Source organism: Cololabis saira, chromosome 21 (assembly GCF_033807715.1).
Source record: "Cololabis saira isolate AMF1-May2022 chromosome 21, fColSai1.1, whole genome shotgun sequence".
NCBI lineage: Eukaryota > Metazoa > Chordata > Actinopteri > Beloniformes > Belonidae > Cololabis > Cololabis saira.
Window position 1 is genome coordinate 27,668,086 of NC_084607.1, and position 26,846 is coordinate 27,694,931.

The window sequence follows — 26,846 nt, forward strand, 5'->3', positions numbered from 1 at the left end:
ATCACAGCACCGCATTTTCTTCTTCTGCTGTTTTCTTTTACCAGCACGTTAAGCGCGTTACTGCCATCTTCCGTTCAAAGCCTGGACTCGCAGTCTCACGCTACACACCTGTCTTCGGTTTTTAACTTGATCGTCTGTGTTTGGATTAAAAACTTTTTTTTTGTTTTTTGAAACTCTGTTTATGTATTACTGCTGGACCATTTTGTGACATTTCAGGCCAGAATGTGAACATAACTTAGTGAAGCATTGGTTGATGTTTTCAGCCTCTTAATGACTTAAACGTCAAAAAACTATTTGAAAATAGTCACCCTGTATAAAGGATCCCTAAAGCCATGTTAAAAATATCAGTATGAATCACACCTACATTCATACACACAAGTTTGTGCTAACTTAATCCATAATACCTCTAACGTTTTCATGTTTTGCAATGAGTGCAAGTATCGAAGGTTGTTGGCAGGATTTCAGAAATGCTGCACTAACTGCAGAAATATTTTAGGCTGTCCACCAAGATGAAAAAAACATATAAATATATATATATATATCAACTTAATATTTCAAAAATAACATTTGAATTTTCCATGTCTGAAAGACCTTCAGCATTACAAAATCCTGCTTTTATGAGGTAAACATCTAGAGTATTGACTTGTTTTCATATCAGTGGGCCCAACGTGGACTTTTGCACCTGATGTTGAGAAAGCCAGAAACTTGACACAGTTCCACATGTTAGAATAAGCATCAATAAACTGAAGAAGCTGAAAACAAGTGTAATGTGTAACAGTTTGATCTGAAATGGTGCCAACATCACAGGTTTTGTCTCATGAAATCGAGCAAATTAATAAACAAGACAGATTTGATCAGTTTCATCGTATTCATCTGAAATATTTTCATGAGTTCCTTATGTACAATGAAAGTTCCCAAAGAAATTAAATAAAATAGTGGCAAAGCTTAATAAGCAAAGTTGGAATTGCACAATGCAAGAATGATATGATCAAGATCATTATCTTAGTTCCAAGTGTTTGCGAACACCAGTGCGTTCTCATTTGCAGCTTTAGTTCCTGGAGGCACCGAGGCCAATAATCCATTCCAAAAAGTATGGTAAACAAGCCCTCTCCCCACTGGCATTTCCTCTGTCATTTTCCCAATGTTCATAGTTATGAGTAATGTCAAATAGTCTTTATCGGACTTCCTTTAAAAATATTTATATATATTATATATATAATGGGCCAGTCCATGAACAAGTGAAAATGCTTCTGGTAAATACTCTGCATCATTTCAACGAGAGGGAGTTTATTCCTCTAGTTGCTGCCGCTGCTGCTTCTTTTGCTGCAGGAGGAAAAGGTAGAAATGTACACAATTAGTAAACCATACTGTATGTCAGGACATATTCACTAATAAAGAGGCTAGTGACACAAAAAAAACCCACAGAAATAAATAAATAAATATTTGACTACTCTCTTTTTTTGCCCACTTGGCCAGAATTAAAGAGAACTAGTAAGGAGCTTCCTGGAGGGACCGTGTGCACATTACGTGTGATGATTATATTATATATTTCATGAGATGCAAGTGGAAAATGTTACGTAGTTTACCTGATTTGGATGTTATAACACTTATTTTGACAATAATGAATCACATTCTGACTGCTGGTACAGCAAATCAGATAATAAGAGGAACTTGTTCCTTGTCTGGCCAGCTAATTGGGAAACTAAGCACATTCATTTTTACTACATATTCAACAGAATCAACTCCAGCGTTCTAGAGCACATCACTAACTGGGGAGTGCAGTGCTGGTTAAGGTGGAGCTTGTGTTTAACCTATTATGAAATCACTGCACCAAGCAGATCCTCTGATCTTATTCATCAATTTAAAACTGCAAGGTTATTTTGCAGTAAGACCATCCTGTTGTATTAGAAATCAACAATATCCATATTTAAAACCATTCCTTCTGGAGAATTATAGCTGAATATACTGTATAAGTTTTAATACCACTGCATAGTTTGAAACACCATCAAGAAGCTGCAGGTTTGATCATAACTGTAAAATGAGGTTGAGAACCTCATAAAACATCTAATTAAAGTCAAAGAAGGAACTTTTGCAATTTCATAAATAGTATTAAAACCGGTCATGTACAGACGACAACAAAGGACGAAGGATGGAGATGAAACAAAACGCCCTCAGAGCCAAAATGAAGAAGCTGCAGTTGCCTTTCTAACGGGTGGTTCTCTGGGATATAAAGGTCTGCACCTTTCAGTGACCACGTCTACCTCGTACTGCTGCACCTTTCACTTTTTAAAAATTGTATATATGTTAATAAGAGCTGTCATTTGCCTATTTACTGTACAGTGAGTGAAAATAACTGAGTCAAATTCCATGTCTTGTTTGACCTGACTTGGCCAAATAAACATGATTCTGATGATTCTGATTTTCTTTATTCATTTATAGCTTTCCCATTGAACTTTGTAGCAAATTCAAAAAATATTTTTAAATGCTCAGTAACTATGGATCCAGATTCCCGTCATTTAAAACTAGGAAATCCATTAAATCTGACACCATCTTTGGACTTTTTCCAGCTACAGTATTTAAAAAACAAAAAACATTACCACTACAAAGGTAGCACTCGGAAGGCAGTGGTCAAGTTCTGCCTCACCTTTTTTCTCTTGTTCTTTCTTTTTTGCGGCGTCATCCCTCTGTTTCCTGATGATGGCGAGACGAGCGAGGTCAGCTTTAGCCTGGTCGGTCTTTCCTGCCAAGTGCATCTTCATGTAGCGCTCTTTCGCTTTCGCTTTCTCGATCTCTTCTCTGTGCACAGTCAAAGTGGAGAAAATAACATGTAAAAAGTCACTAATGAACGTTTTTTAATTAATTTTAAATTAAGGGTTCTTATTAATGCTATAAAACCTTCAGTTGACAAGAATTTTTTTGTGGCTGTGTCTCCAAACATTTGTCAGTTATATACAGCTCTAAATAAAAAAAAATACATAATAATAAAAAATATAATATTTACATTGTGATGTACTGCACAGTACACTGCCGTGTACTGTGTCGTGTACTGTGTCGTGTACTGTGTCGTGTACTGTGTCGTGTACTGTGTCGTGTACTGCAGTGGTTCTCAACTCCGGTCCTCGGGACCCCCTGCCCTGCATGTCTTAGATGTTTCCCTGCTTCAGCACACCGTGATACAAGGAGCTGTTTCATCAACAGAACTGTCCAGACTTTGATGACAAGCTGGTGACGACTGTTAATTAGAATCAGGTGTGTTGATGCAGGGAAACATCTAAGACATGCAGGGCAGGGGGTCCCGAGGACCGGAGTTGAGAACCACTGGTGTACTGTGCCGTGTACTGTGCCGTGTACTGTGCCGTGTACTGTGCCGTGTACTGTGCCGTGTACTGTGCCGTGTACTGTGCCGTGTACTGTGCCGTGTACTGTGCCGTGTACTGTGCCGTGTACTGTGCCGTGTACTGTGCCGTGTACTGTGCCGTGTACTGTGCCGTGTACTGTGCCGTGTACTGTGCCGTGTTTGTCTTGCAGGTGCTTACATGGGCGGAGCCAAACCTGATGAGTAATTGGGAACACCTGGCCAGTGCTCCCACATTACTTAGGCTGCCTGCCCAAATGCCAGGGTGCTGGCCGGCTCTGCCATCACCACCTTTACTTTGTTGTGTTGCCTTCCCTTGTTTTAACACTGAAAACATGCACCTCCATACACCACTGATGCTGATTCTCCACACCCCATTGGTAGTTATTTTTGCATTTTCCTTTAATAAACTCATTAATCTTAAATTCTGTGCATCTCCCTCCTTTGTTGTGGTCTGCGAGCCGGTATTAACAACGTCCAGGCAAAAGATTTCTTTAAATTAATTGGTATGTAGTCTAATGGGGTTTGAATTGATTGATTTGGATGGGCCTGGCTGGACAACACCCACCTCTCTCTCCTTGATAACTGCCGGGGCTCATCCAGCTCGATCTGTGTAACCTTCTTGGCCTTCTGAGCCACTCTGTTAGGGTTTTCAATTTCTATTAAGCCCTCTACTCCAGCCCTCCTCCTCTGCAAACATGTTACAACAGTTCACACTATGTTAAGCGGACAATGAATTATTAACATTAATAGAAAATTACAAAGTTGCAAATCTATGCATTAAGTTAAACAGTGTCAGTAGTAACAGAGCAAGGGTCTGATGAAAACAGTGTGGCAGTACCTGAGAATCCTCATCATCACTTTCTTCTGAACCAGATCCTGGGAGTTTCTCCTCTGTCGTGTCTTTCTGAGCTGCTCCTTCATCCTGCCCCTCTTGTTCATGCTATAACATATAACATCCAAACAGCAAATGTAGTAATGACGGACCATGTATTTTTTTCTAAGAAAAAAAAAAAAATGACCCAGCTTGATGTGGAATTTATCAAAACACCAAACACCACGACTGCTGGTCTCATTCATTACTCATTCTACATTTTTGTGGGAGTTTTTACAATCGTGGTAAGGTTAGTCCTATGATTTTTTTGTTTAAAAAAGGATAATAAACATAGTGGTAGCAACAGTAAGTACAGGACTGTCTCAGAAAATTAGAATATTGTGATAAAGTTCTTTATTTTCTGTAATGCAATTAAAAAAAACAAAAATGCCATACATTCTGGATTCATTACAAATCAACTGAAATATTGCAAGCCTTTTATTATTTTAATATTGCTGATTATGGTTTACAGCTTAAGATTAAGATTCCCAGAATATTCTAATTTTTTTAGATAGGATATTTGAGTTTTCATAAAAATCACAATATTCTAATTTTCTGAGACAGTCCTGTATACTACCCCTTAATGCTTTCAAAAGATTGAATAAGATAAATCGCACCCAGATTCAGTTTATCATCACCCCTTAATCAACCAATCATCTGGCTGTTTGCTGCATCCAGTGGAGACTTATAAAGTAAAGTATCCCAGAATGTGTTTCCCATCAACGAGCAGAAGTAACAGCAGAAGAGAAAAGTAAAAAGGAAAGGTATAACTTTAATGTAGCACAACAGAATGCATTTTTAAGATGCCATACAAGAATATAGTTTTTCTAACTTTATGTTTGTGGTTAATCTTTCAAGATAGACCCTATTCTAAAATTTCCTCCAAAGGGTTTTTTCTTTTCACTTCAACTGAACTTTATTTATAACATTGGCTGATATACAAACACAGAAACCATTACAAATACATCATATAAGGTAAAACAGTTCAAATTATTTTGTTTGTGTTCCATTGTGAGTAGTGTTTATGTTCAAATTATGTATGTTTTTGAATATGGATTGAGCTGTGATGTCATCAAGTGCACACGTACATTGCTGTTCTAGCTGCATAAAGACTGAAATGCATCTCCTGTTGTCCGAAGTACATCATACTGAGTCATACTTGTCAAGTATAAACTACCAAGTACACAACTCCAGACTAGGTGATAAACAGACAATGTTTTGGAAAGGCCTAGATGAAGTCAGACCCTCAACTCAACTGAAATGGTGTGTATAAACTAACACACACAAGTCTCAAATGGAAGCAGTAATGTAGGAAAGAGTGGGCCAAAAGCCCTCCAATATGATATGCATATAAGTTACAAGTATAAGGTATAAGCAGTACTCGAGTTGTGATAAAAAAATCAGGGGGGATGGTTGATTTTATCATATGGGGACAGATCCTTTGTGCTGATTACAAATAATATAATATATTACAAATAATAGCACTGACCAAAACACCTGCAGAAATACTGCAGGAATGACATAGCAGCAGTTAAATGCAGCCTTCTGTAAGCTTTAAATATCCACTGGGATTACATCAAATACATCAAAACACAAAGATAAAAAACAGTTTTCTGAACGTATCAATATGACTCTGTCCTTCACAGGATAAAGTAAAATGGATCACTGCAAAAATTCAAAATCTTAACAAGAATATTTGTCTTATTTCTAGTTAAAATGTCTCATTTTAGTAAAAAAAATCTCATTACACTTAAAACAAGACTCATCACTGGAAAAAACAACAATTTTCACCTGTTTCAAATAGATTTTCACTTGAAATAGAAAAAAATGGAAAAATCTGCCAGTGGAACAAGATTATTTTTGCTTGTAATAAGAAGATAAATCTTGTCTCACTGGCAGATTTTCTACTTATTTCAAGTGAAAATCTACTTGAAACAGGGAAAAATTGTCAAATAAGTTATTTTTCTGGTGTTATTTTTCTGGTGATGACTCTAAATGTTTAAATAGCAGTAAAACCACATTTATCGATGAAATGACATAAGGGATGGAAAGGGGGGATGACAGTTTTACAGGGGGTGCCATCCCCCCTCATCCCCCCTCAACTTGAGTACTGGGTACAAGTATAAAGTTATCTAACTCTTCAAGGCTATTAATGCTGAAGATGGATCAACAAACTATTTAACTATGGATGTACTGAGTATTGCCGCATTATCTTTTTTTTATTTTTGGTTTGTGTTTTGAGAAACAGTAGAGGGGATAAAGACAGTGTTGTCAAAGAGATTAGATACACTTTTGTCTATGAAGGTATGAGTGCAGTCCATCATCATCATCACCATCATCATCATCACCATCATCATCATCATCATCATCATCAACATCAACAACAACAGCAGAAGCAGCAGCAGCAGTCAAAATGCTTCAGTTATGTTTACATTAGTTTACTTGGTTAAAGATTACTGACACTATAAATGAGGGGCAGGTTCACACACTCAGCAGCAGCAGCCACAGCGGGCCAACCTGTTTCTCCTTCTCTTCTTTCATCTGCGCGTCGATCTCCTCCGGGCTGGTGTAAGTGCGCATGCGCCCCTTGTGGCCACCCTTCTTACCTGCAACGATGAAAACATGACATCACATGAAGATATTACAGTGGTTTGCACGGTTAAAGTTACGAACAACTACCAAAGGGTTTCAAATAAAGATGGTCAGACAACCGACAAGCTGTCACTTCTAATGTCTTTGTTTTTAACACAATTCAGGACAAATTTCTGTGTTGTTTACTGGCTATCAGAAGGCTAACAGATGTCGAAATAGTTGTTTTGACATAGTATGTCTATTCTTACCTCCTTTGGGCATTTTGACGTACAACTTCTTGCTTTATAAATGCTTTAATAAATAAATAGTGACACCAAACGTGAGTAAAAATAGCAGCAGTAAACTGACAGCTGGCTAAACTCACAGGAGTCAGAGGATAGACTGAGTGCTCCAAAGATCTGCCTGTCAGCAATTCAATTAAAGGACTGCATCAATAAGTTTGTTACCCTATTTTACACAGGTCTAATCAAACGGTACATTTAACTAGAAAAGACTGGATTAAATAGAAACAATTATTAGCACAAGTAAATTAAACCATGTTGTTTTTGTTAAGGCAATATACAAGTGCGCTAAAGTGATGCAATAGCCAGCAAAAATTTACAAGTTAAACATTTTTTTTCCAGGATTACATATTAATTGTACTTCTTTATATGAAATCCTACGTTGTTTTAAATTAAGATACTATTTAAAAAATTTTCGCTTAAAAACAAATCTGTTGAGGTAGTGACGTAGGTCGGGAGACGCGAACATTTGACGTCATATTTGCGCGTCGGAGGAGCAGCGCATAAACACCATACACCGACAGCCTTAGCTCGTCCTTTGTTACGATTTTTACGAAGCGGAGCAAAAATGCCGAAAGTAAAGAGGAGTCGAAAGCCCCCTCCAGACGGTTGGGAGCTGATTGAGCCCACTCTGGACGAGCTGGATCAGAAGATGAGAGAAGGTAGGTCGTAGTTAGTCAGCTCGGTTTGGTCGAGTAGCGGCTCAAACTCACCCGTCACTTCATGTCTACATGTTTGGACTAACACGGTTTTACACCGGGGAAACGTCTTAAAAAGTGTGCACACACACATGCAATTATGTTGAAACTCCCATGAGCAAAACGCAAGTTAAATAACGAGGCTGTATTCAGCTGTATGGATCTGCTATTTACATGCGAGAGCATCGTGTCCTCATAACTGCGATGAGTCACGCAGTTTGATGTAAAAGGAAATGTAATCACACTATGTTCAGGTTTATTGTAGTTTACTATAAAATACTGGTCAAAAGTGTTGAAAAGATGGCCAAAGCCATCTCAACGTCTTTTTAAATTCAGACCCAGACCTCAAGATTTAATATTATGACAGGTAGAGCAAGTTAATATCTATTAGGGTGGGACGATACGAGTAACTCAAGTTTCAATGCTGTGGCGATATGTGGCCCACGATAACGATAATATCACGATATCTACGATATTTGATATATTGTAAGAAATTTCATCAACGATATATGTGACTGAAAAAGATAAAAAATCCCATAAAAAGGAAAACGTCTGTAGTTTTGCATTTATTTAATGCCAAAACTTCATACAATGTACAAAGAAAGTGCATTTGTATATTTCCTCGCTGCCTCCTAGGCTTGTAAATGTAAACTATGAACAGCTGGAATAATTTAAGTGCATTCCGAACAATAGTGCGGTGACAACCGCGTAAATCCATTATGTGTGTTGTAATAAAATATCGATATTTGCTGTCAGTTATCGATTATTTATTGCAACAGAGAGCGCAACAATATATTGCAATATCGATTTTTTCCCCCCCACCACTAATATCTATAACTATATTGCGTCATATGTGATTCCACTAACCTTATTGTGTTTCACACCATAATTTGTACCACTTGTATTAATATCTGCTACCCAATTTTAATTTTCCTACCCCCCCACTTTGTGTCTCAGCTGAAACAGAGCCTCATGAAGGAAAAAGGAAAGTTGAGTCCCTTTGGCCAATTTTCAGGCTGCACCATCAGCGGAGTCGATACATTTACGACCTCTTCTACAAAAGGAAAGCCATCAGCAGAGGTAAATAAAACAGCTCAGTGGCTCTAAATATCCTTTTAAATTGTGTCTTTCATCTGTTCTCATCTGCATATACATTAATTGTAGGTTTTATGTTTTTGATGTCTGTGTCTGTAAGACACACTTAAAAAGTTTTTAGTGACCTGATGTTTATCATCAGTCTATAATAACTTTGTAATAAGGAGAGAAAATATTTAATTTCTCCACATTTAAGAACACATTCATTTAATTATATTTCATAGCCTTTATTTGTCAAATACTAAACTTAGCACAAAAAGTAAGGACATTTGTGTTTGGTTGATTATTTATTTGTTGTAACAATACTTCTTGGCAATAAATATACTGGTGGAAAGTCTTTTTATTTCCTTTTCAAATGGTGCCATATTTCTAAGGATGAGCAGAAGAACTGCCCTTTTTGTTTCTTTCTCGTACTGCACTACCTTTATTTTCATTCCACTGTTTTTATATTTTTTACTTTTTTTATCCTATGTGTGTTGTTTACTGCTGCACAAAGCGAATTTCCCCACTGAGGGATGAATAAGGGACAATCTAAAGACCTGAGTATGTCGGTTGCACCCTTGAAAAATTTGCTAAATCTTCCCTGCCAATGCCAAACAACTTTTACTTTCTTTTTTTTTTTTGGTCTGTGTTTGGTGAATTGGATGATTTTAAGTTCGAAGAAACAACATTGGCAATTTAACAATTGATCCATTTAACAAACGGGAGCCTTAGTGGCGTGTGGAAGAACCACCTTATTTTTGTGCTAAGCTTAGTTATATAGATTTATCCATATTATTCAATTCAACAAATGAATAGATTTTTGTCCCCTTTCCATTCTTGTTGGGGCACATTACTCAAGACTGTTGAGGTTGATGCCAATTCCGTGTTTGTCTGTTTAATGGCAGAGCTGTACGAGTACTGTATAAAGGAAGGCTATGCAGACAAGAACCTGATTGCCAAGTGGAAGAAGCAGGGCTACGAGAATCTGTGCTGCCTGCGTTGCATTCAAACACGAGACACCAACTTTGGGACTAACTGCATCTGCAGAGTCCCAAAGAGCAAGCTGGAAGTCGTAAGTCAGAATTCTTGCAGTTCTCACTAATTTTTCTAACCTGTTTTCAAATTATGTTTATATTAGGAAGTCTTTTGAGCCTGTATCAAAATAAGATTGTTCTTCTCTGCAGGGAAGGATCATTGAATGTACCCACTGTGGGTGCAGAGGATGTTCTGGCTAATCTGCAGCCAGTTTTTGGACTTCTTGGTTTTTTTTTTCTTTTTGTGGTTTTGTTTTTTGACATATGGGCTTAACCAGTAGTCTCTACTGGAATCCTAAAGCAACTCTTTTATTTCCTCATCTACATCAGAAACATTTCTTTATCATCATTCTCAGCTGCCCCTATGAGGGATCAACGTTTTTAATTTTCTGTTCTTTTAAACACAGGACAGTAACAGAGTATTCACAGAGGGGGCCATGTGTCCTAACCTTAGTTTTGCCATGTGTTTATTTTGGTCACAACTAACTCCAACTTGGTTTTAAAGTTCAAGGAAACTGTTTTAAGATGAGTTGTTTTTGGATCACGTCTGTCATTCCAGTACGTCGGACCCACTGTGAAGGTTTTTTTTTTTAAATTTCTTTCATTCAAAGTGGGTTGAAAATGAAATTGCCTTTTTTTTCTTTTTTTGTCATTGCTTTAAATATTTAGTACTTCATCTTTGTTGTTTGGTATAATTTTAAATAAAACATTTCAGAAGCACTTGCTGTCTTGGGTTTTTAGTCTTTTCAAATAAAATATCTAGTTCTTTTCTTTTTGCCTAATACTAATGTTTGAATTAAAAAGCCTGCTATTCACCAATGTCGACAGGAAACAAGTTTCTTGTAGCAGAACATGTCACTAAAAGCCTTAAAACCTCATCTATGTCCACATATTTCTGTTCTCTACACCACGGAGGTAGTGACATGTTTAGATGCTCATTCTGACACAGCTTGAACTCTCACCTCAGAATTTCATCCTTTTTTGATTTTGATTATTGTTAAAAGTAAGAAAAACTGAGCATGATTATCTAATGGCCACTTTTACAGAAGGTTCAGAGGTGTAAAAGTAGCCTGATTTACTGAACAAAGCATGAAGTTTGAGAAGTCTAATATGAACTGTTAAGTGTATGTTGCATACTTTGCAGTTTACATTTCATCACATTTATCTGTGCTGAGATATTAAAAAAATCACTCAAAATAGCACAATTATACAAGAGAGTTTAAGTTTGGATGTGACAAACCATTTTATGTTTTCATATTTTGATGAACATTTTTTTCCACTTGAACTAAAACTTTGTGACTGCAAGTAGAAAATAAAAAAAAAAATATGGTAAACGTGTGTCATGAATGGGTTTACTACAGAAACTGAAAAACGGTTATAAAACAAAAATGTTTCAACCTGTTTTTGGTGACTTAAGTTACTGTCATCTATAAGTTCAGAATGTGAAAATATAAAACTTGGCTAAGTTGAAGCTCCTGTCTGGAGACCCTCCCCGTTTAATCACTGTTAAGGATGTGCATGGCCGTCCAGCGTTGCAAACCTCCACAACATTCTTGTCTTTTGGTTCTGATTTTGTGCTAAGAGAATCCAAATTGTCTGCCAGTATTTTTTGATGGCATGTCCTTAGTTTTCATTCAACCTCCCTGTGTCTTCAGAGCTCTCACATCACGGACCACCAGCACGCTTCGTAATGGACATGGGGTTGGTTGGCTCTCCAACATCACAGTTCTAGTGACTGTAAGGTTCTGTTTTGGTCTTCTCACTCCAGAAACAGCTTGATCATGGAGTTCTTTTTCTTTTTTTTAAATAATAGATAGAATAAATAATAATCCAACAGCCTTCATTGCTCTTGAATATCTCATGGATATACAATACCGACCAAAAGTTTGGACACACCTTCTCATTCACACAAATGGGGAAGTGTGTCCAAACTTTTGGTCTGTACTGTGTACTGTGTAATGTGTGTGTGTATATATATATATATATATATATATATATATATATATATTTATATGTATATATTTTGTTGACCTGAATTTGCTTTGCCATCAATGTCTTGATGTTTCACCCCGTCAGAACTAGTGCAGAATTGCATTTTTCAACACTTTGAATATCTTTTTATATTCTTCTATCTTTTTGAAGTTGAGCTATTTTAAGGGTCTTAAGAAAGTTGTTTTAGGTTCCGGATCTATACAGGTCAGTCAATGCACTTCAGAGTACACCAGACTCACGATTTATAGATACCGGTAGACAGTACTTACAATTTCAAAGGGTACGGTTGAGGAAAATCATCCACTTCAATCTGAGTGTCACCTGGTGTCTGTGTAACTGTTGAACATTTAAGAGTATATAAACTTTAGATCAGGACCCTAAGAGTTGATATTACGGTTTAAATGACTTTACATGATCGTTATCCTTTCATAAAATACTTTTTTTTAATAATATCTTTAAAATAAATGGTTTCAGAATTGCTGCCTGGGGGTGCTCAGTTACTCCAGTGTTGCATAAACCAGTGCTGCTGTGCAAGATCCTCCCGACTGGCCTGACCTTCTCCAGTGACATCACAGATGAGATCAGTGCACCCATACCGGCAGACACACGATCTCTGAGGTGATCTGATGCATTTCTGCTGCTGCTGCAGAGCAGCCACCTCCCGCTCCCGTGGTACATTTCCCACAAAGGATGGAGACTCTTCTTCAGTTTTTAAGTATTGCAGGCTGAGGAAATTCTGTTTATATCATCTCACAAGTTACACGCTGAGTTCCCGCCACCTTCCCCTCTGCTGCTCCAGAGGGCCAATTAGATTAGAGTGCTCACAGATGAACATTTATTATTCATGACACCTCAAACAGTCACGCAGGCAAAGGCTGTATATTTCATGTTTAACGGTGACTTGTGGGTTGCCGGGCGAAAATAAATGAACACACGCGTCGGGACATTCACATCGTGCTTTATTAAAACCATCGACAGGGCTGAGGTGAGCACAGCACCCTGACGATGAGATAAAAAATGTAGACATGATAACGCAACGTAAGGACACTGGGTGACAACATGTTAAGCACACTGTGGTATGGCTTTTTCAGATTACATTCAGCTGCTTGCATTAGAAGAGCTACAGAAAAGTTGCTGATACAATTAAAAAGACATTACATGCTTCAACAATATCCACAAAGCCCCAATTGCATTTAACTGAAACGGTACATCGAATTGAATTAAAATGGCTACGGTTACTGTTAATAGTTGAAAACCGCATTGTTCGTGATCTAACTTTGATCTTTCACAATAAAACTCTGGCCGAGCAGGTACAGCAGGTACCATCCTACAGAAACACACTGTAAAAACGGAATTAAAAACAGTAAAATCTAAAGACAAAATCCTTCTTGTTTGTTTCAAGACGAAACTTAACATAAAACTAGAGCAGCAATCCAATTATACGTGCTGAGTGTTTTGATCGCATCTTTTTCCTTCTTTTTTTTCCCATTTCGCAAACATTAAATACAGAACAAGGGATTGTCCGTAACACGAAACCAGCAAAGGTTTATTAAATAACACAAAAAGGCAGCCATCCTAAATAAAACTTAGGCTTTCGATGGCACAGGAAATAAAATATTTTCATCATAAGAGCATCGTCGTCTAAAAAAAAAAAGTCAGTTTATATACCGAAACCGAAACATTATCAACACGGTGATCACCCTGGCACAAGACTGTCTCATGCAGACACCACAACACTCCCACACGACTCTAAGACGACAATGAAATTCAATACATTTAAGTTAAGTAGCTTTAAAATCTTCATGACCTTACGAGTGACACCCAGCAGAGCTCCCAGCAGCAGTGACGGGTTCCAGTTACTGCTGGCCCCCAACAGGGATGAGGATGTGCATGATAATATTAAGTGTCTGGAAAAGCATTCTTCGCATGAGACCTGTGGGGATGTTTTACGTGTCACTAAGGAACCTACATCCTTAAAATCCAAATCTTGTGGCACTACTTGGAGCGAGAAGGAGGATCCTCTGCCTATGTGAGAGTATGTGCCGGGAATGTGAGTAACAGTGAAACAAATACATAAAAATGGACAGACTTCAGGGAGACAGATGGAAGTTTGTTGTCAAAGAGGGAGGCAAGTCACAAAACCAGCTGTAACAAACCTACGTGGCGCTAAACCGTGACTTTCATGGAGTCTGTTCTCAACAGAAAGCAAATGTCAGCAAGCATGAGTTTGTTTCAGCCGTGCTGAAAAACATGTTTACGTGACGTTTGCAGGATTTTGAGTGACGAGGTGTTAATGCACGGCCGAGACAGAACCTGTGAGTAAGATGGCTGAAGTCAAACCAGCACACACAGACTCGTGGACTGGCATACACCAGTGGAAGGGACTTATTTTCCTTTTCTTTTCTTTAAAAGTGGGAAAAATCTATTCAAAGAACAACAACTGAAGCAGATCTTCATCTGTTCTGTTATGTTTCTGTTATGTGTACCTCTAAGTGTCAACAAGCAGCGGATCAGACAAGTCAACCCGTCTAAGACATTCAGAGCTCGGTCTGCGTCCGTGTCCCTACAGCAGGAGGAAAGCGCAAGAGCAGAGATTTAAAAAAAAAAGAGAAAAAACAGCAAGGCAGACAAAGGAAACGATAACCAGTGCAAAACTAAATAGACCTTATTAAGATCACTTTTGGTCCGCTAAAAACCAAAGTGCCACTGATGATTTTTTTTTTTTTTTTTTGCTAAAATGTAGTAAGTAGTAATCTTGCTCTTGGTTTAGTATTAGATTTTGTATAAAACGCTGGTTGTGTAGTTGAAACTAAACGAAGGGGCTGCAGTGCTGCTGCTGGTGGGCTGCAGGTAGTGCTGTGTGACGAGCTGGCTGAGGTAAAGAAGTATCTGGCTGTCCTCCTCGTCCAGCCCCAGCTGCTCCTGCAGGAAGCACTGGCGTCTGCCCTCGACGACGCCCGGCCCCTCCGTGGAGCTCACCGGCACATGGAGGTGGTGAGTGAAGGTGAACAGGAAGGCCCTGGCCGCCAGGTGACAGAGCGTGCTCTGGACGTGGAGGAAGTAGGTGGAGCCGCGGCGGATGTAGGTGCGGTGGTCGGCTACGTTGGCGAGGAGTTGGCCGCGATACGGCGGGCAGCGCAGGGTCTTCTGGTCAGCATCCAGAATGGAGATGTAGCGACTGTAGCGGGACAGCGAGTTGAGCATGCTGGAGCCCACGGGAGATGCAACTCTGTAGGAAACAGAACCACCGGTAAATAAACTTGCAGATCTAATCGGAGACATGAACGGGTTCTGTCATGTGGAGTCCCTCAGGGCTCTAGTTAGGTCCCATTCCAGTGGCAAGAAAAACCACATGCCCCCCTTGGAATTGACTGGGTTTTTGCATTAATTTGCTATGAAATTTGATCTGATCTTCATCTAAGTCACATTAATAAACAAACACAATGTGGTGAAGCTGATAAACACAGAAACAACTTAGATTTTTAGTGTCTTAGTTGAACAAACCCATTAAACCAGGGGTGTCAAATGTGCGGCCCGCAGGCCGCCTGCGGCCCGAGAGAGATTTTCATGCAGCCCACGAGAAGTTTCCAACGCAAAAAACTGAAATGTTAATTTACTAAAAAGGAAGGCATAAATAATTACCATGAATCGCAGCATATCCGATAATATATTTCTTCTACAAATCCATCGTTATTCCACAAAGAGAGCAGTTTGACCTTTTTTTAGTTTTCTAGAATGCATTTGCCGATTTTATTTCTTTGTAGACGGTCGTTTATTTTTATTAACTGACTACTATTATATATTTTCGCAGGAAAAATATCACTGCTAAAAAAGATGATAGAAGATATTTATTCGGATAATTTCCGTTTTGAATACGAGGATAGTGACAAAGTAAAACAGTTAAAAAAGTCCTGACTTTTTCGGCACACTGGCGTAAATATCCGCACCAATTTTTAAAAATAAATACACTTAATTGTACTGGAAAAATCTCTAAATCACAAAGAAACACTCGGATGTAATAACAAAGATTTTGCTTTTAATTAAATTTCCTATAAAAAAGCGAAATATAAAAAATAAATTGGTCAAATCCGGCCCGCCAAGCAAAATTAGTTTGACACCCCTGCATTAAACATTCACAATGCTAAACATCGTCTAGGCAGCACTGCAGATTGATAATGGGCTGTTTGTAAAACATCAGCTATGTTTCTTTGGATAAAATTATCTTCCTCCATGAACACCTGCCTGTTCAGTGACGGATGGCAAACCCACGAACAGAGATGTCTGGCAGTTCTAGTGATGTTTTCATCTCTAGCTGCTACTTTAAGGTTATTCTGTAGCTTACTGAGCATCTGGATTGTTATCTGAGTCATCTTCCCGGAAGAAAAGCATCGGATCAGCAGGTGCATCTAACTCCAACTAGCTCTTACTAAAGTAATTACCGGTACTTAAGGGGCTCACTTATCTTTTTCCTCCAGCACAATAAATATATATTAGAAGTAATTGTTTGTGTGTTATCAGGTTAAACGCGTTTGTCTGTGAGTCTGACTTAGATGAATACCTCAATGCATTTTAAGGCAAATTCATTCGGAAAACCAGTAGAGGCAAAAGGGTTTATAAACTTTTTATATCACTTCAGTCTCCCTCTAGCTATGTCAACATCTCCTACTGCTTTTATGCTCCAAATTTAATAAATGGTTGGACTTGATTGATTGCAGACACACAGAAGCTGCTGGCAGATGATTAACCTAAACTCTATAAACATCATGTTGATAGATTGTAGATCATCAAGCAGCAAACTGGCTCTCTAGACTTAAATGTCCCGTCAAGCCTGAGAAACGTCAGGGTTTTATTTAACGCAACGTCTTTTCTCTGTCATTTTAAACTTATGGTCCAAACTCCTTTCAAACTTAAAGACACTGTTGTCAAAAGAGATGATTATTCACACTTTTATTCATTTTGCTTCCATTAGTAGAAAAGCCAAGAGCTTAAAATATTTGTAAATACATCTGTGTTTTTACAGTATTGATAGGAGCTATTGGTTGTTAACAACACAGGATTATTCAGAAGAGCAAAACATTTCACGAGCTTCTGAATTTCACTTAATCACCGACTGAGAACAGTCCAGGTGACTTCATGAAATAGGTTATTGATTTACAGCCCGCAAAACCTCCATCCAGGCAAATAGTATTGACTTTGAAGATTATAAAGTATGAAAGATTACTGTTTACAATTTACACCACATTCTACAACTCTTTAAGTTGGCACTCTCATTTCTTTCCTCTTCAGGATCTATCATATTTTGTTTAATCTTTTGCAAGCATGAACACTAAAAATAAATTAGCTACATTTCTTTTCTGCTGCTCATCATTGTGTTTAAGTAGTTCTTTTAATTTAAATCTCTCATATGTTGTATTTGCTTTCATGTTATAATATGTTCCTTCATCAATGTGTGGAGGAGAACAGCAGATCAAACCAGTAAGACAAGAATTAGCCTGGTGTGCTTGTAAAGCACACAACAGTGGGCTGTAAATGATCCTAAATGTAAACACACATATTTGTCAGCAGGTTCTCCACATGAAGGAAGCAAAGATGAAATGAGGAAGAGATCCCATGTTTTGATTTGTCACATTTGGTCTTTGTGTTTAGTGTCTCACCTGCAGCATTTCCAGTCATGAAAACAACCCGATGTTGTGACTAACAGAACTAATACCTGTTGTCAACAGCCATAACGCTGCTGTTCAGCACATGCTGGAAGGATTACTTGTTCGACACATGTCTGAATAGAAATGACATATGACAAATGCACTCTGAGGTGCATTTAACAGTAAATGGCTCTTCCTGTCCTGTTTAAGATGATAAAATAGGCTGAAAGTTGAGTAGATAAAATTATAAAGCCAAACTGATTAATTAAAATGTAAAAAAAATCTCAATGTGAAGGGAAAATGGCTGTTTAAATGAAAAGATCTCTCCTGTGTTTGCAGGGAGGACTCACTAAAAAGACAGAAATAACAACAGTGTACTAAGCTGCGACAGGAGTTACAATGTTAACAGCATCTATATATTAAACAAAAATGGTATCAAATTCAGTGTTTCAATGATTACATTCTTTATTCGCTCTCGCCTACCTTTGCAATCCGATGAGTTTCCACCTATGCAGGTCAGAGAGGGTGAAAGGACACGACAGCCAGGCTTGAACCCGCTCCCCACACTTCCCAGGAGCCGGGACAAACAGAGCCAGAGCCGACACCAGGCGGCGGACCCGGGACTCTTCAGCCCCGAGCACCACCAGAGTTCTGCCGCTCAGCAGGCACCACAGCGCCTGCAGGGCGAAGGGATACTGGCGCACGAACCTCAGGGCGCCCTGACCCGCCTTCTTCCTCTGGCGGAGGGTCAGCACCCCGCCGTAGCCGAGGGGTGAGGCGGCCCGATCAGACCCGGTGGAAGCGCTCATGGTGCAGTCGGACCCGTCCTCCACGGAAATACGGGAGACCGTGTCTCCGGCGAGCCCCACGGGAAGCTCCAGCCCGACCGGAGGACTCTTTGAGCTTGGAGAACCCACAGTGTAGTCGTCCTGCAGGGGAAGGAGGGCTTGTGGCTCCTGATTGACCACCGGGATTCTGCAAAGTTGCGGGTTGGAGTTCTGTTGCAGGCAAGGCACGATATGAGGAGCAGATGTGTCGTAAAGGAAACCCTCCTGGGCAATGCAGCATGTGGTGTCGATGGGAACCAGCATCTCTGACGGGTTTACTGCCTCACACTCATCCTCCTTACAAGCCTCCAGCTCAGACGCCACTTCCAGTAGTGACAGAGGGGTCTGGTCCCCTCCGTTGTCGGCCTCGTCCTCCCCTGCCGTGGTCTCATTTTCATCGCTGCTGGTCTCTTTCTCCATGTCAGTGTTGTGGTCGGGGTCGGGGGTCAGGTCAAAATCAGGATCCGGACCTTCTGACTTCATGCTGGCCAGACTGTCTTGCTTATCTGCTTGATCCATGCCGCTCTTGTCGCTGCTGAAGCTGCCTTTGGTCGCCTCGGAGCTCTCCTGCGTCTCCGGGGTCTGGTCTGAGGCAGAAGACACCAGATGGTGGTCCCCAAACTCCCCCTTGTCCAGCGTACGTGGGGGTTGGGGAGCACTCAGCTCACACGGTTCTGGTCCGAGCACGATATGAGGTGGGTTCAGTTTTACGTGGTTGTCTACGGTGTGGTTCACAGCACAGAACGGTCTTAGTGTTCCCGCTTCGCCCTCGCTGTCATTGTTCTCCAGCTCCTCCTCAAACAAGAAGTTGACAACGCTCTGTTTCCGGCGCAGAGCTTTGTCCAGGCGGCGTGTGTGCAAGTAACACAGGTCGCCCCGGAAACTCCTCTCCGTTTCTCTCAGTATTCCCACCGTGGCCTCGTAGAAAGTCCTTTCGCACAGCTCCGTCATGGTCTTCAGACGCTTGTCGAAACACTTGGCAGACTTGGCCTTGATCAGCTGCGGCGTGTAGGACGGCCTGCGTTTCACACCCTCGTCTTCCTCCTCATCTCCCTCTTCTCCACCTTTGTCGTTTTCTGACCGAACCTTGTCACTATAACTACAAGGGTGGGCAAAATTGGCGTACTTGTCTAAAAGCTCCTCGCACTCGCTCAAACACTCAGTCATGCACTTCTGGCAGGAGACGGCGTGAGGGTCCCGGCGCTGGCGGCGGTGGTACGAGCTGATCTGTTTCAGCAGGTCTCTATGTTCAAAAATGCTCTTTTCTACGTTAGCCAGCTCGTTGGCCTTCTCCACGGCATACGCAGAGTACATGCACTGTGGCCCCGCCTCCCTCTGCAGGCCCTCCTCCCTCTGCAGGACGGAGTGGGTGTACCTGGGGACGACACAACATGCTCAGTCATACACATGCAATAACTCCAACTGTGATTCACGTGCGGCAGTTTGACGCAGAATGAGAAACTGTTCAATGTAAATCAAAAACAGTCTGCGACGATTGATAAACCCCATAACCCCTATTTTACTCACAATAGAACACAGAAAACATATTGCATTTAAAAAGAGAAAATTTACTATCTTGAGAACCAGATAAAGTCATAGTGAGCGCATGTTGTTGCATTTCTGTGTAAGATGCAGTTTGCAGTATTTATATATTATATACATATATTTGCAGGACTGTCTCAGAAAATTTGAATATTGTGATTTTCTGTAATGCAATTACAAAAACGTCATAAATTCTGGATTCATTACAAATCAACTGAAATATTGCAAGCCTTTTATTATTTTAATATTGCTGATCATGGCTTACAGCTTAAGAAAACTCAAATATCCTATCTCAAAAAATTTGAATATTCTGGGAATCTTAATCTTAAACTGTATGAATAACTGTAAAGAATGTATGACATTTTTTTTTTTTTATTGCATTACAGAAAATAAAGAACTTTATCACAATATTCTAATTTTTTGAGACAGTCCGGTATATACCGTACACATTTCTGGGTCAGGTTCACATATAAAATCTTCTTTGCATGTAAAAGCTTTGACATGCATTCATGGATGCCACAGTTACTAATGTTTCTAGACACCGAGCCCATGCAGTGATTTCATGTCTGTTTTTAATGCAATGCTGCCTGAAGGCTTCAAGATCACGAGCACTCAATACTGGTTTTTGGGCCTCATCCATGACATACAGAGATTTTGAGAATCTTTTAACAATAATTTGTGCTGAAGATGATGAGATCATCAAGTTATTATCAAGTTTATGCCAAGATACATTATTCGGAAATTGTTTTACACTTTTTTGGATAGTTCTTCACAGATTGGTGAACTGCTGCCTCTTTGAAAAGGCTCTTTTCAGGCCCAATCGTGGTCCTGGTCTGATGCTGATGCTCCTTTGATTGTTTAATTTTAGTACAGCCCTTTTCTTGCCATCAAATTGAAAAGGAGCCAATATATTTCATGAAGCGATCAAATTTCTCACTTTCAGCACTGGATTGATTTTTTGTTTTGTTGTCCTGTCAATAAAATCTTGGTTTATGAGATTTGCAAATTTTTGCATTCTGTTTTTATATAAACATGAAATTTGTGAAAGCTGCACATTCTCCTTAGAGGGTGTATCTTCACGACTTAACATTTTTAACTGCAAACCTTAACATAACAAGATCCCACACAGGAACTCAAGTAAAATGCTTTGAGCTGATGTTCTTACTCGAGGTCCTGCAGCTTCCTCTGGAGTTCCTTGGCGAACGCTCTCCTGTTTCCAGCCTTCATGCACTCAGAGGCCTGCGAGAAGCGGAGGGAGAGCTCTTGAAACTGTAGCATGATCTTCCTCTCATCTGCTGCAATGTACGCCATGCAGAACGGCCGCACGAAGCCCCTGGCCTCCAGGTCGTACAGGGTGAGGTGATGAACATAGGCGAAGGCCCCCTCCTTTGAGTCTCCCAGGACAACCCTCGAGTCCTCCACAAAACTAAGCCTTGGATAGCCGCTGCCGGGCGTGTGGCCCACGAAGGAGGCCTGGTAGTCCACCGACATGATCCGCAGGGAGAAGTAGTTAAGGTCAAAGGTCCCACAGACTTTAGGATCATCGGGGATGGTGAGAAGAGGCTGAGGGCCGACCTGCTCAGAGAACTCAGATATGAGGATGAAGTCTTTGGTGAATTTGGCGTAAGAGGTTTTTGCCCAAGGATTAGAGTCTGCCAGCGGATAGAGGGGGACCGAGAACTCCTCTGGGAGCCCACACGGGTCTGGATTTGATTCCCCATACTCATCCTCTTTAGTGAAAGCTACCACATCCGGGGAGCCGATCATAGTGGTGTTGCTGAGCAAGGCATGAGCAGCAGCAGCAGCAGTCACGGTCATAGAAAAGCTGTCAGAGTAAAGCAGCGAGGAGCAGTCACATCCAGTCCAGTCCTATAGGTCATTATGCTGTTACACTGTTCTGACTGCTCTGTTACTGTAGAAGGAGCGGACTACAGAAACCGGTGGATTTACATAATTCATCAAAGGCAGCCTTCGACAGTAAAATGGGCACAAAAATAATCTGTGCACCTCTGATCCACAGATGACAGTATGGGGTCATTAGTATTCGTCTTAAAAAAAACAACTCGAAAAAGATACAAGTCAGTCCTCAGTTAACAAAAGCAATTATGCAGCGCTGGTCGCGGCGTCCGAGCAGGCATCGCACCGTCCACCTCAGCACCGGCCTGGGGGTGAAGCAGCATCAGTAAACAGCTCCGTCCTCGTCCTAAGCCCCCGCCAGGAGTCCGGCATGTCGCCGAGGGCTGGAGTACGGGGTATTACTAACACAGAAACACCGACTACAGGAGCTTCATCCACTGGCGGAGACAGACGCCATGTTTACCCAGCTGGACGCTGCCTGGTCACGTGACCGACGCTCCTCCCACTCAGACACTCCAAATAAAACACACAACTAGGGTTTAATGATTAAAACAACAACAAAAAAACAGTTTTTAGAACATCTATGTAAAAGACTTCACTTTTGAAGATTATGTATATTTATATTTTTTGTGTGATTGCAATTTATACTGTAAAGATTTTCAGTTTTTCTTTACATGAAAGAAAAGAAAATTGGTATGAAATTGATGATTTTTAAATTAAACAGGGAGTTTATTATCTTTTCATACATACATATACGTATATTATATGAATATATACATATACACACACACACATATATATACAGTATATATATATATACAGTGTATATATATATATATATATATATACATACATACATACATACATACATACATACATACATACATACATACATACATACATATATATATACATACATACATACATACATGCATATATACATATATATATATATAATGTCAATGTAATTATACACAGTATATAGTATACCTTTTAATGTCAATATGATATGAAAGATTATATATGGCTTTGGAATTACATTTGGTCAAAAATGACAAAAAGTCATTTTTAGATAGTAAACCCTCCATGGTTGCTGTTGCAACAAAAACATGAAATAAAATAAAATTAATTAAAATAAAATCCCAAGAACCTTTAGTAAGAACGGGATAATGGGATTGTAATAAACTTCTCTGGCACAAAAATGTTCTGTGTATGCTCCACACTCCTCTCAATTTGCTTTGACCAAAAAAAAGAAAAGATTTTGTTAACAATTGAGAATAACCACAATACACTGTGCAATTGTTTTGAAGACAAAAAACAAAACAAAACAACCAAACAAACAAACAAAAATAAAAAAACAACAAAAACGTTAGTTCTGGAGCACATCGAAAATGAATGAATGAAAAGCTACCCAGTTCAAAGTTGATTTGGCGAATAATTGGCTTGCCAGCTCAATTATTTGTCAGTTGAATGAAAAAAAATGTGATGCTTAAAAAACCCAACCAGGAGTTGTTCAGACATACTTTTGTCGAACGAATCGATTTCTATCCGCATTGGTACAGTTAAATGGTCTCTCGCTTGGATTAATTCTGCTTTAATTTAATAGCAATTATAATAATAATTACAATTCTGATTTAAAGAGTATTTTTTCCTTTTTTACTATCATGTAATATTACATTATATTTGAAATATGCCAATTTTCGTTATTTCAGATTAATACTAACAAAACTCTAATACAAATAAACAATACGTATATAATTTTGGATGTACAGGACTGTCTCAGAAAATTTGAATATTGTGATAAAGTCCTTTATTTTCTGTAATGCAAAATGTCATACATTCTGGATTCATTACAAATCAACTGAAATATAGCAGGCCTTTTATTATTTTAATATTGCTGATCATGGTTTACAGCTTAAGAAAACTCAAATATCCTATCTCAAAAAATTAGAATATTCTGGGAATCTTAATCTTAAACTGTAAACCATAATCAGCAATATTAAAATAATAAAAGGCTTGCAATATTTCAGTTGATTTGTAATGAATCCAGAATGTATGACATTTTTGTTTTTTTAATTGCATTACAGAAAATAAAGAACTTTATCACAATATTCTAATTTTCTGAGACAGTCCTGTACATGTTTAATAATAATAGCATCTTTATTTTTTATGAAAAAGTCGGGTCCAAGACTTTACGACAGTTTAACGACTTCGTTTACGGCAGTTTTCGCCACCGGCGCGGATTTTGTAAACAGAGCTAACTATGCTAACGTGTCAGAGCCCGGTGCTGTTCCTGTCATAGTCCTTTATAAACCACTTTACACACATTTTAATTACCTGTCCCTATTCGACACTATCTCATTTATTAGGAGGTACGTTATTCAACCGGTGACAGTCTTTTGTAGCTGTTTGAAAACTTTCCGGGAGCGGATAACGTGGTCATTGCGGTCCCGGCAACTAGGATGCTAGCGGAGCGGCCCCTCGCAGCGGCTCCGGCGGGGCCCCGCCAGGCATGATCTCAGCCCGCCTGCTCTGGACAGCCTCGCTGCGGATTGGGATCCGGCCGAGCCGCCGCTGCTGCGCCATGAGCCGGGGCAGGACGCCGGTGCGGCGGGTGCTCTGCGTGGCCGAGAAGAACGACGCGGCCAAGGGCATCGCGGGGCTGATGTCGGGGGGACAAGCCCGGAGGGTCAGTGTCTGGACAACCATTACAAACCTACAACAGTTACAATCATTACAAACCTACAACAGTTACAACCATTACAAACCTACAACAGTTACAATCATTACAAACCTACAACAGTTACAATCATTACAAACCTACAACAGTTACAATCAGCTCTAGTCTGCTCTAGGAGGTTCCTGCTTTCTGCCCTCTAGGTTTATCTGAGGTTTAATCAGAGGTGTCAAAAGTATTCACATTCATTACTCATTACAGGTAGAAGTATAGATACTAGAGTTTAAAAATACTCCTGTAGAAGTTGAAGTATCAACTCAAGTTTTTTACTCAAGTAAAAGTATAAAAGTACTGGTTTCAAAACTACTTAAAGTATAAAAGTAAAAGTAATGTAAGGGGGAAAAAAGCCATTAAGGACAAAAGCCATTGAAAATGAATGCATCTTAGTATAATGCAAATATATTAAAGAACCATATATGTGTACTATTGAGCATTAACATGTGTTTCAGAGAGCAGGAGATATGATGACTAGTTGCCTATAAGTATTGTAATGGTGCAAAAAGTCAAACTTCAGAGGCATGTTATCATTTATCCTAACCTTTATTGGAATGTACATCCAAGTTTAGTTGCAGGAATCTGAGGGAACGGATGTAAGAACAAAACTGGACAAGAACATCTGAAACAACCACAACCAAATTCACTCTATCCGGATGGAGCAATTTAACTGGATAGTTTAAAAAAAAAAGTGAAATAGAGTAACAAGGCTGTTTTTAAAATGTAAGGAGTAAAAAGTACAGATAATTGCGTGAAAATGTAAGGAGTAAAAAGTTCTCTGAAAAATAATTACTCCAGTGAAGTATAACCAAAATTTCTACTTAAGTAAGGTCAAAAGTATTTTGTACTTCGTTACTTGACACCTCTGATCTCTAGTCTACACTAGGAGGTTCCTGCTTGTCTGCCGTCTAGGTTTATCTGAGGTTTAATCATAACATATTCAGTTTGTTTTCAAACAAAGCTAGTTAGTTATTTATTTAGTTAGTTAGTTAGTTTTATTTTGGTCCATTAGTCAATCAAAACATGCACCACAGTAAAGCTATAAATAAATGAACCAAAAAAGGTGTAGACTGAAGATGTAGGTTATATAATGCCTACCCTTTTTACAATACATCACAACAAATCAAAATAAAAAGTATTACAGAGATCAATTACAACAAAAGCATGTGATATAGAGGATTTGCAGGAGAAGCTACTCTTGGTCATAGTTTATATTTATCAATTGCCCTAAGTTTAAACATTTTTTTGAATTTGCGGATAGAACTACACATTTTTAGCTCATCGCAGACTATTCCACAAGTTTACCCCTTTAACAGAAACACATCTACTTCTAAAGTTTGTCCTTACCTTTATTTTTTTAAACATACAAGTTCACCTGAGTTCATACCTTTCTCTGGGTGAAAACATTTCCTGAATGCAGTAAGGAAGTAGGTTGTTGTATGCCTTATACCTTATAAGAGAAGTCCTTAGCTCAACTAGATCTACAAATTTTAAGGTATTTAGTTTATTTTATTCAAAGCAATCCCTTTCTCCAACTTTTATGGACAGTCTTTTATGATGTCATGTATCGAGTAAGTCTGTAGTCTAGGGTTGCCACTTTTCAGAAATAGAAATAAGGGACGCCCCGATTTCAGCATCCCAGGCGCCAAAAAAAAGGGAGGTCTCCAAAACTTCTAAACTGCATAGAAATGTATTTATTTTATATGAAAAAACAAAATGCTTTTATTTAAAGTGCATGACTGTACAGACAGCCAACCATACTAGCATTTATTACTATTTATTTCAATAATTCAACTTAAAGGGTAAAACTAATATATTACATAGTCTCACAGTCTTACATGCAAAGCAAGATATGTTAAACCTTTATTTGTTATAATTTTGATGATCGAATTGTTTATTGATTTCATAAAACCATCACATTTTTTATTTGGGGTTTTCAGAAACTGTGAGCCATAATCACCAAAATGATAACAAATAAAGGCTTGAAATATCTCACTTTGAATGTACTAGGAAATAATATATTTGTTTCACCTTTAGTTGAATTTACTACGAATTAAGTTTTTCAATATATTCAAATGTTCCGACCTTCACCTGTATATTATGACATTAATAAATAAGAGCATAATATGGGCCTGTATTGGTTCAATACGGAACGCAACTTTTAATTCCCAATTAAGTAACGATTCCCTATTTTAAGGGACGGGTAGCAACCCTGCTGTAGTCTGTGCCACAATAACAGCTAGTCCATTTGTCAATATCTAAACAAGACAACTGTATACATTAAGCTTCTTTAAAATGAACAACTTACTTGACCAAATATGATTCCCTTTAAACATTTCAGCTG

At 39.1% G+C, this 26,846-nt stretch overlaps 4 protein-coding genes across 4 annotated transcripts in view; 2 read left to right on the forward strand and 2 right to left on the reverse strand.

Annotated features, from left to right (window-relative positions):
- Positions 1–744: 744 nt before the first annotated feature.
- On the reverse strand, positions 745–7,201 carry pdap1b (pdgfa associated protein 1b). Its single transcript, XM_061711413.1, has 6 exons — positions 7,070–7,201; positions 6,747–6,835; positions 4,197–4,298; positions 3,924–4,045; positions 2,645–2,796; positions 745–1,323 (listed from the first exon to the last, which is right to left on the reverse strand). Exons 1-6 carry the CDS (start codon positions 7,080–7,082, stop codon positions 1,268–1,270), a joined length of 534 nt encoding a protein of 177 aa, XP_061567397.1. The 5' UTR covers positions 7,083–7,201; the 3' UTR covers positions 745–1,267.
- A 367-nt stretch (positions 7,202–7,568) lies between these two features.
- Positions 7,569–10,631, forward strand: bud31 (BUD31 homolog). The gene is made up of 4 exons (XM_061711540.1): positions 7,569–7,764; positions 8,758–8,880; positions 9,783–9,949; positions 10,062–10,631. The coding sequence occupies exons 1-4, from the start codon at positions 7,671–7,673 to the stop codon at positions 10,110–10,112; spliced, it is 435 nt and encodes a 144-aa protein (XP_061567524.1). The 5' UTR covers positions 7,569–7,670; the 3' UTR covers positions 10,113–10,631.
- A 2,229-nt stretch (positions 10,632–12,860) lies between these two features.
- Positions 12,861–22,252, reverse strand: smcr8a (Smith-Magenis syndrome chromosome region, candidate 8a). The gene is made up of 3 exons (XM_061712020.1): positions 21,080–22,252; positions 18,029–19,747; positions 12,861–15,132 (listed from the first exon to the last, which is right to left on the reverse strand). The coding sequence occupies exons 1-3, from the start codon at positions 21,730–21,732 to the stop codon at positions 14,676–14,678; spliced, it is 2,829 nt and encodes a 942-aa protein (XP_061568004.1). The 5' UTR covers positions 21,733–22,252; the 3' UTR covers positions 12,861–14,675.
- Positions 22,253–23,996: 1,744 nt separating this feature from the next.
- Positions 23,997–26,846, forward strand: part of top3a (DNA topoisomerase III alpha) — a 30,339-nt gene continuing 27,489 nt past the window's right edge. Inside the window, exon 1 of the mRNA XM_061712023.1 lies at positions 23,997–24,460. Within this exon, the coding sequence (XP_061568007.1) occupies positions 24,284–24,460 (177 nt within the window). The 5' untranslated portion in view covers positions 23,997–24,283. The remainder of the gene's footprint in view (positions 24,461–26,846) is intronic.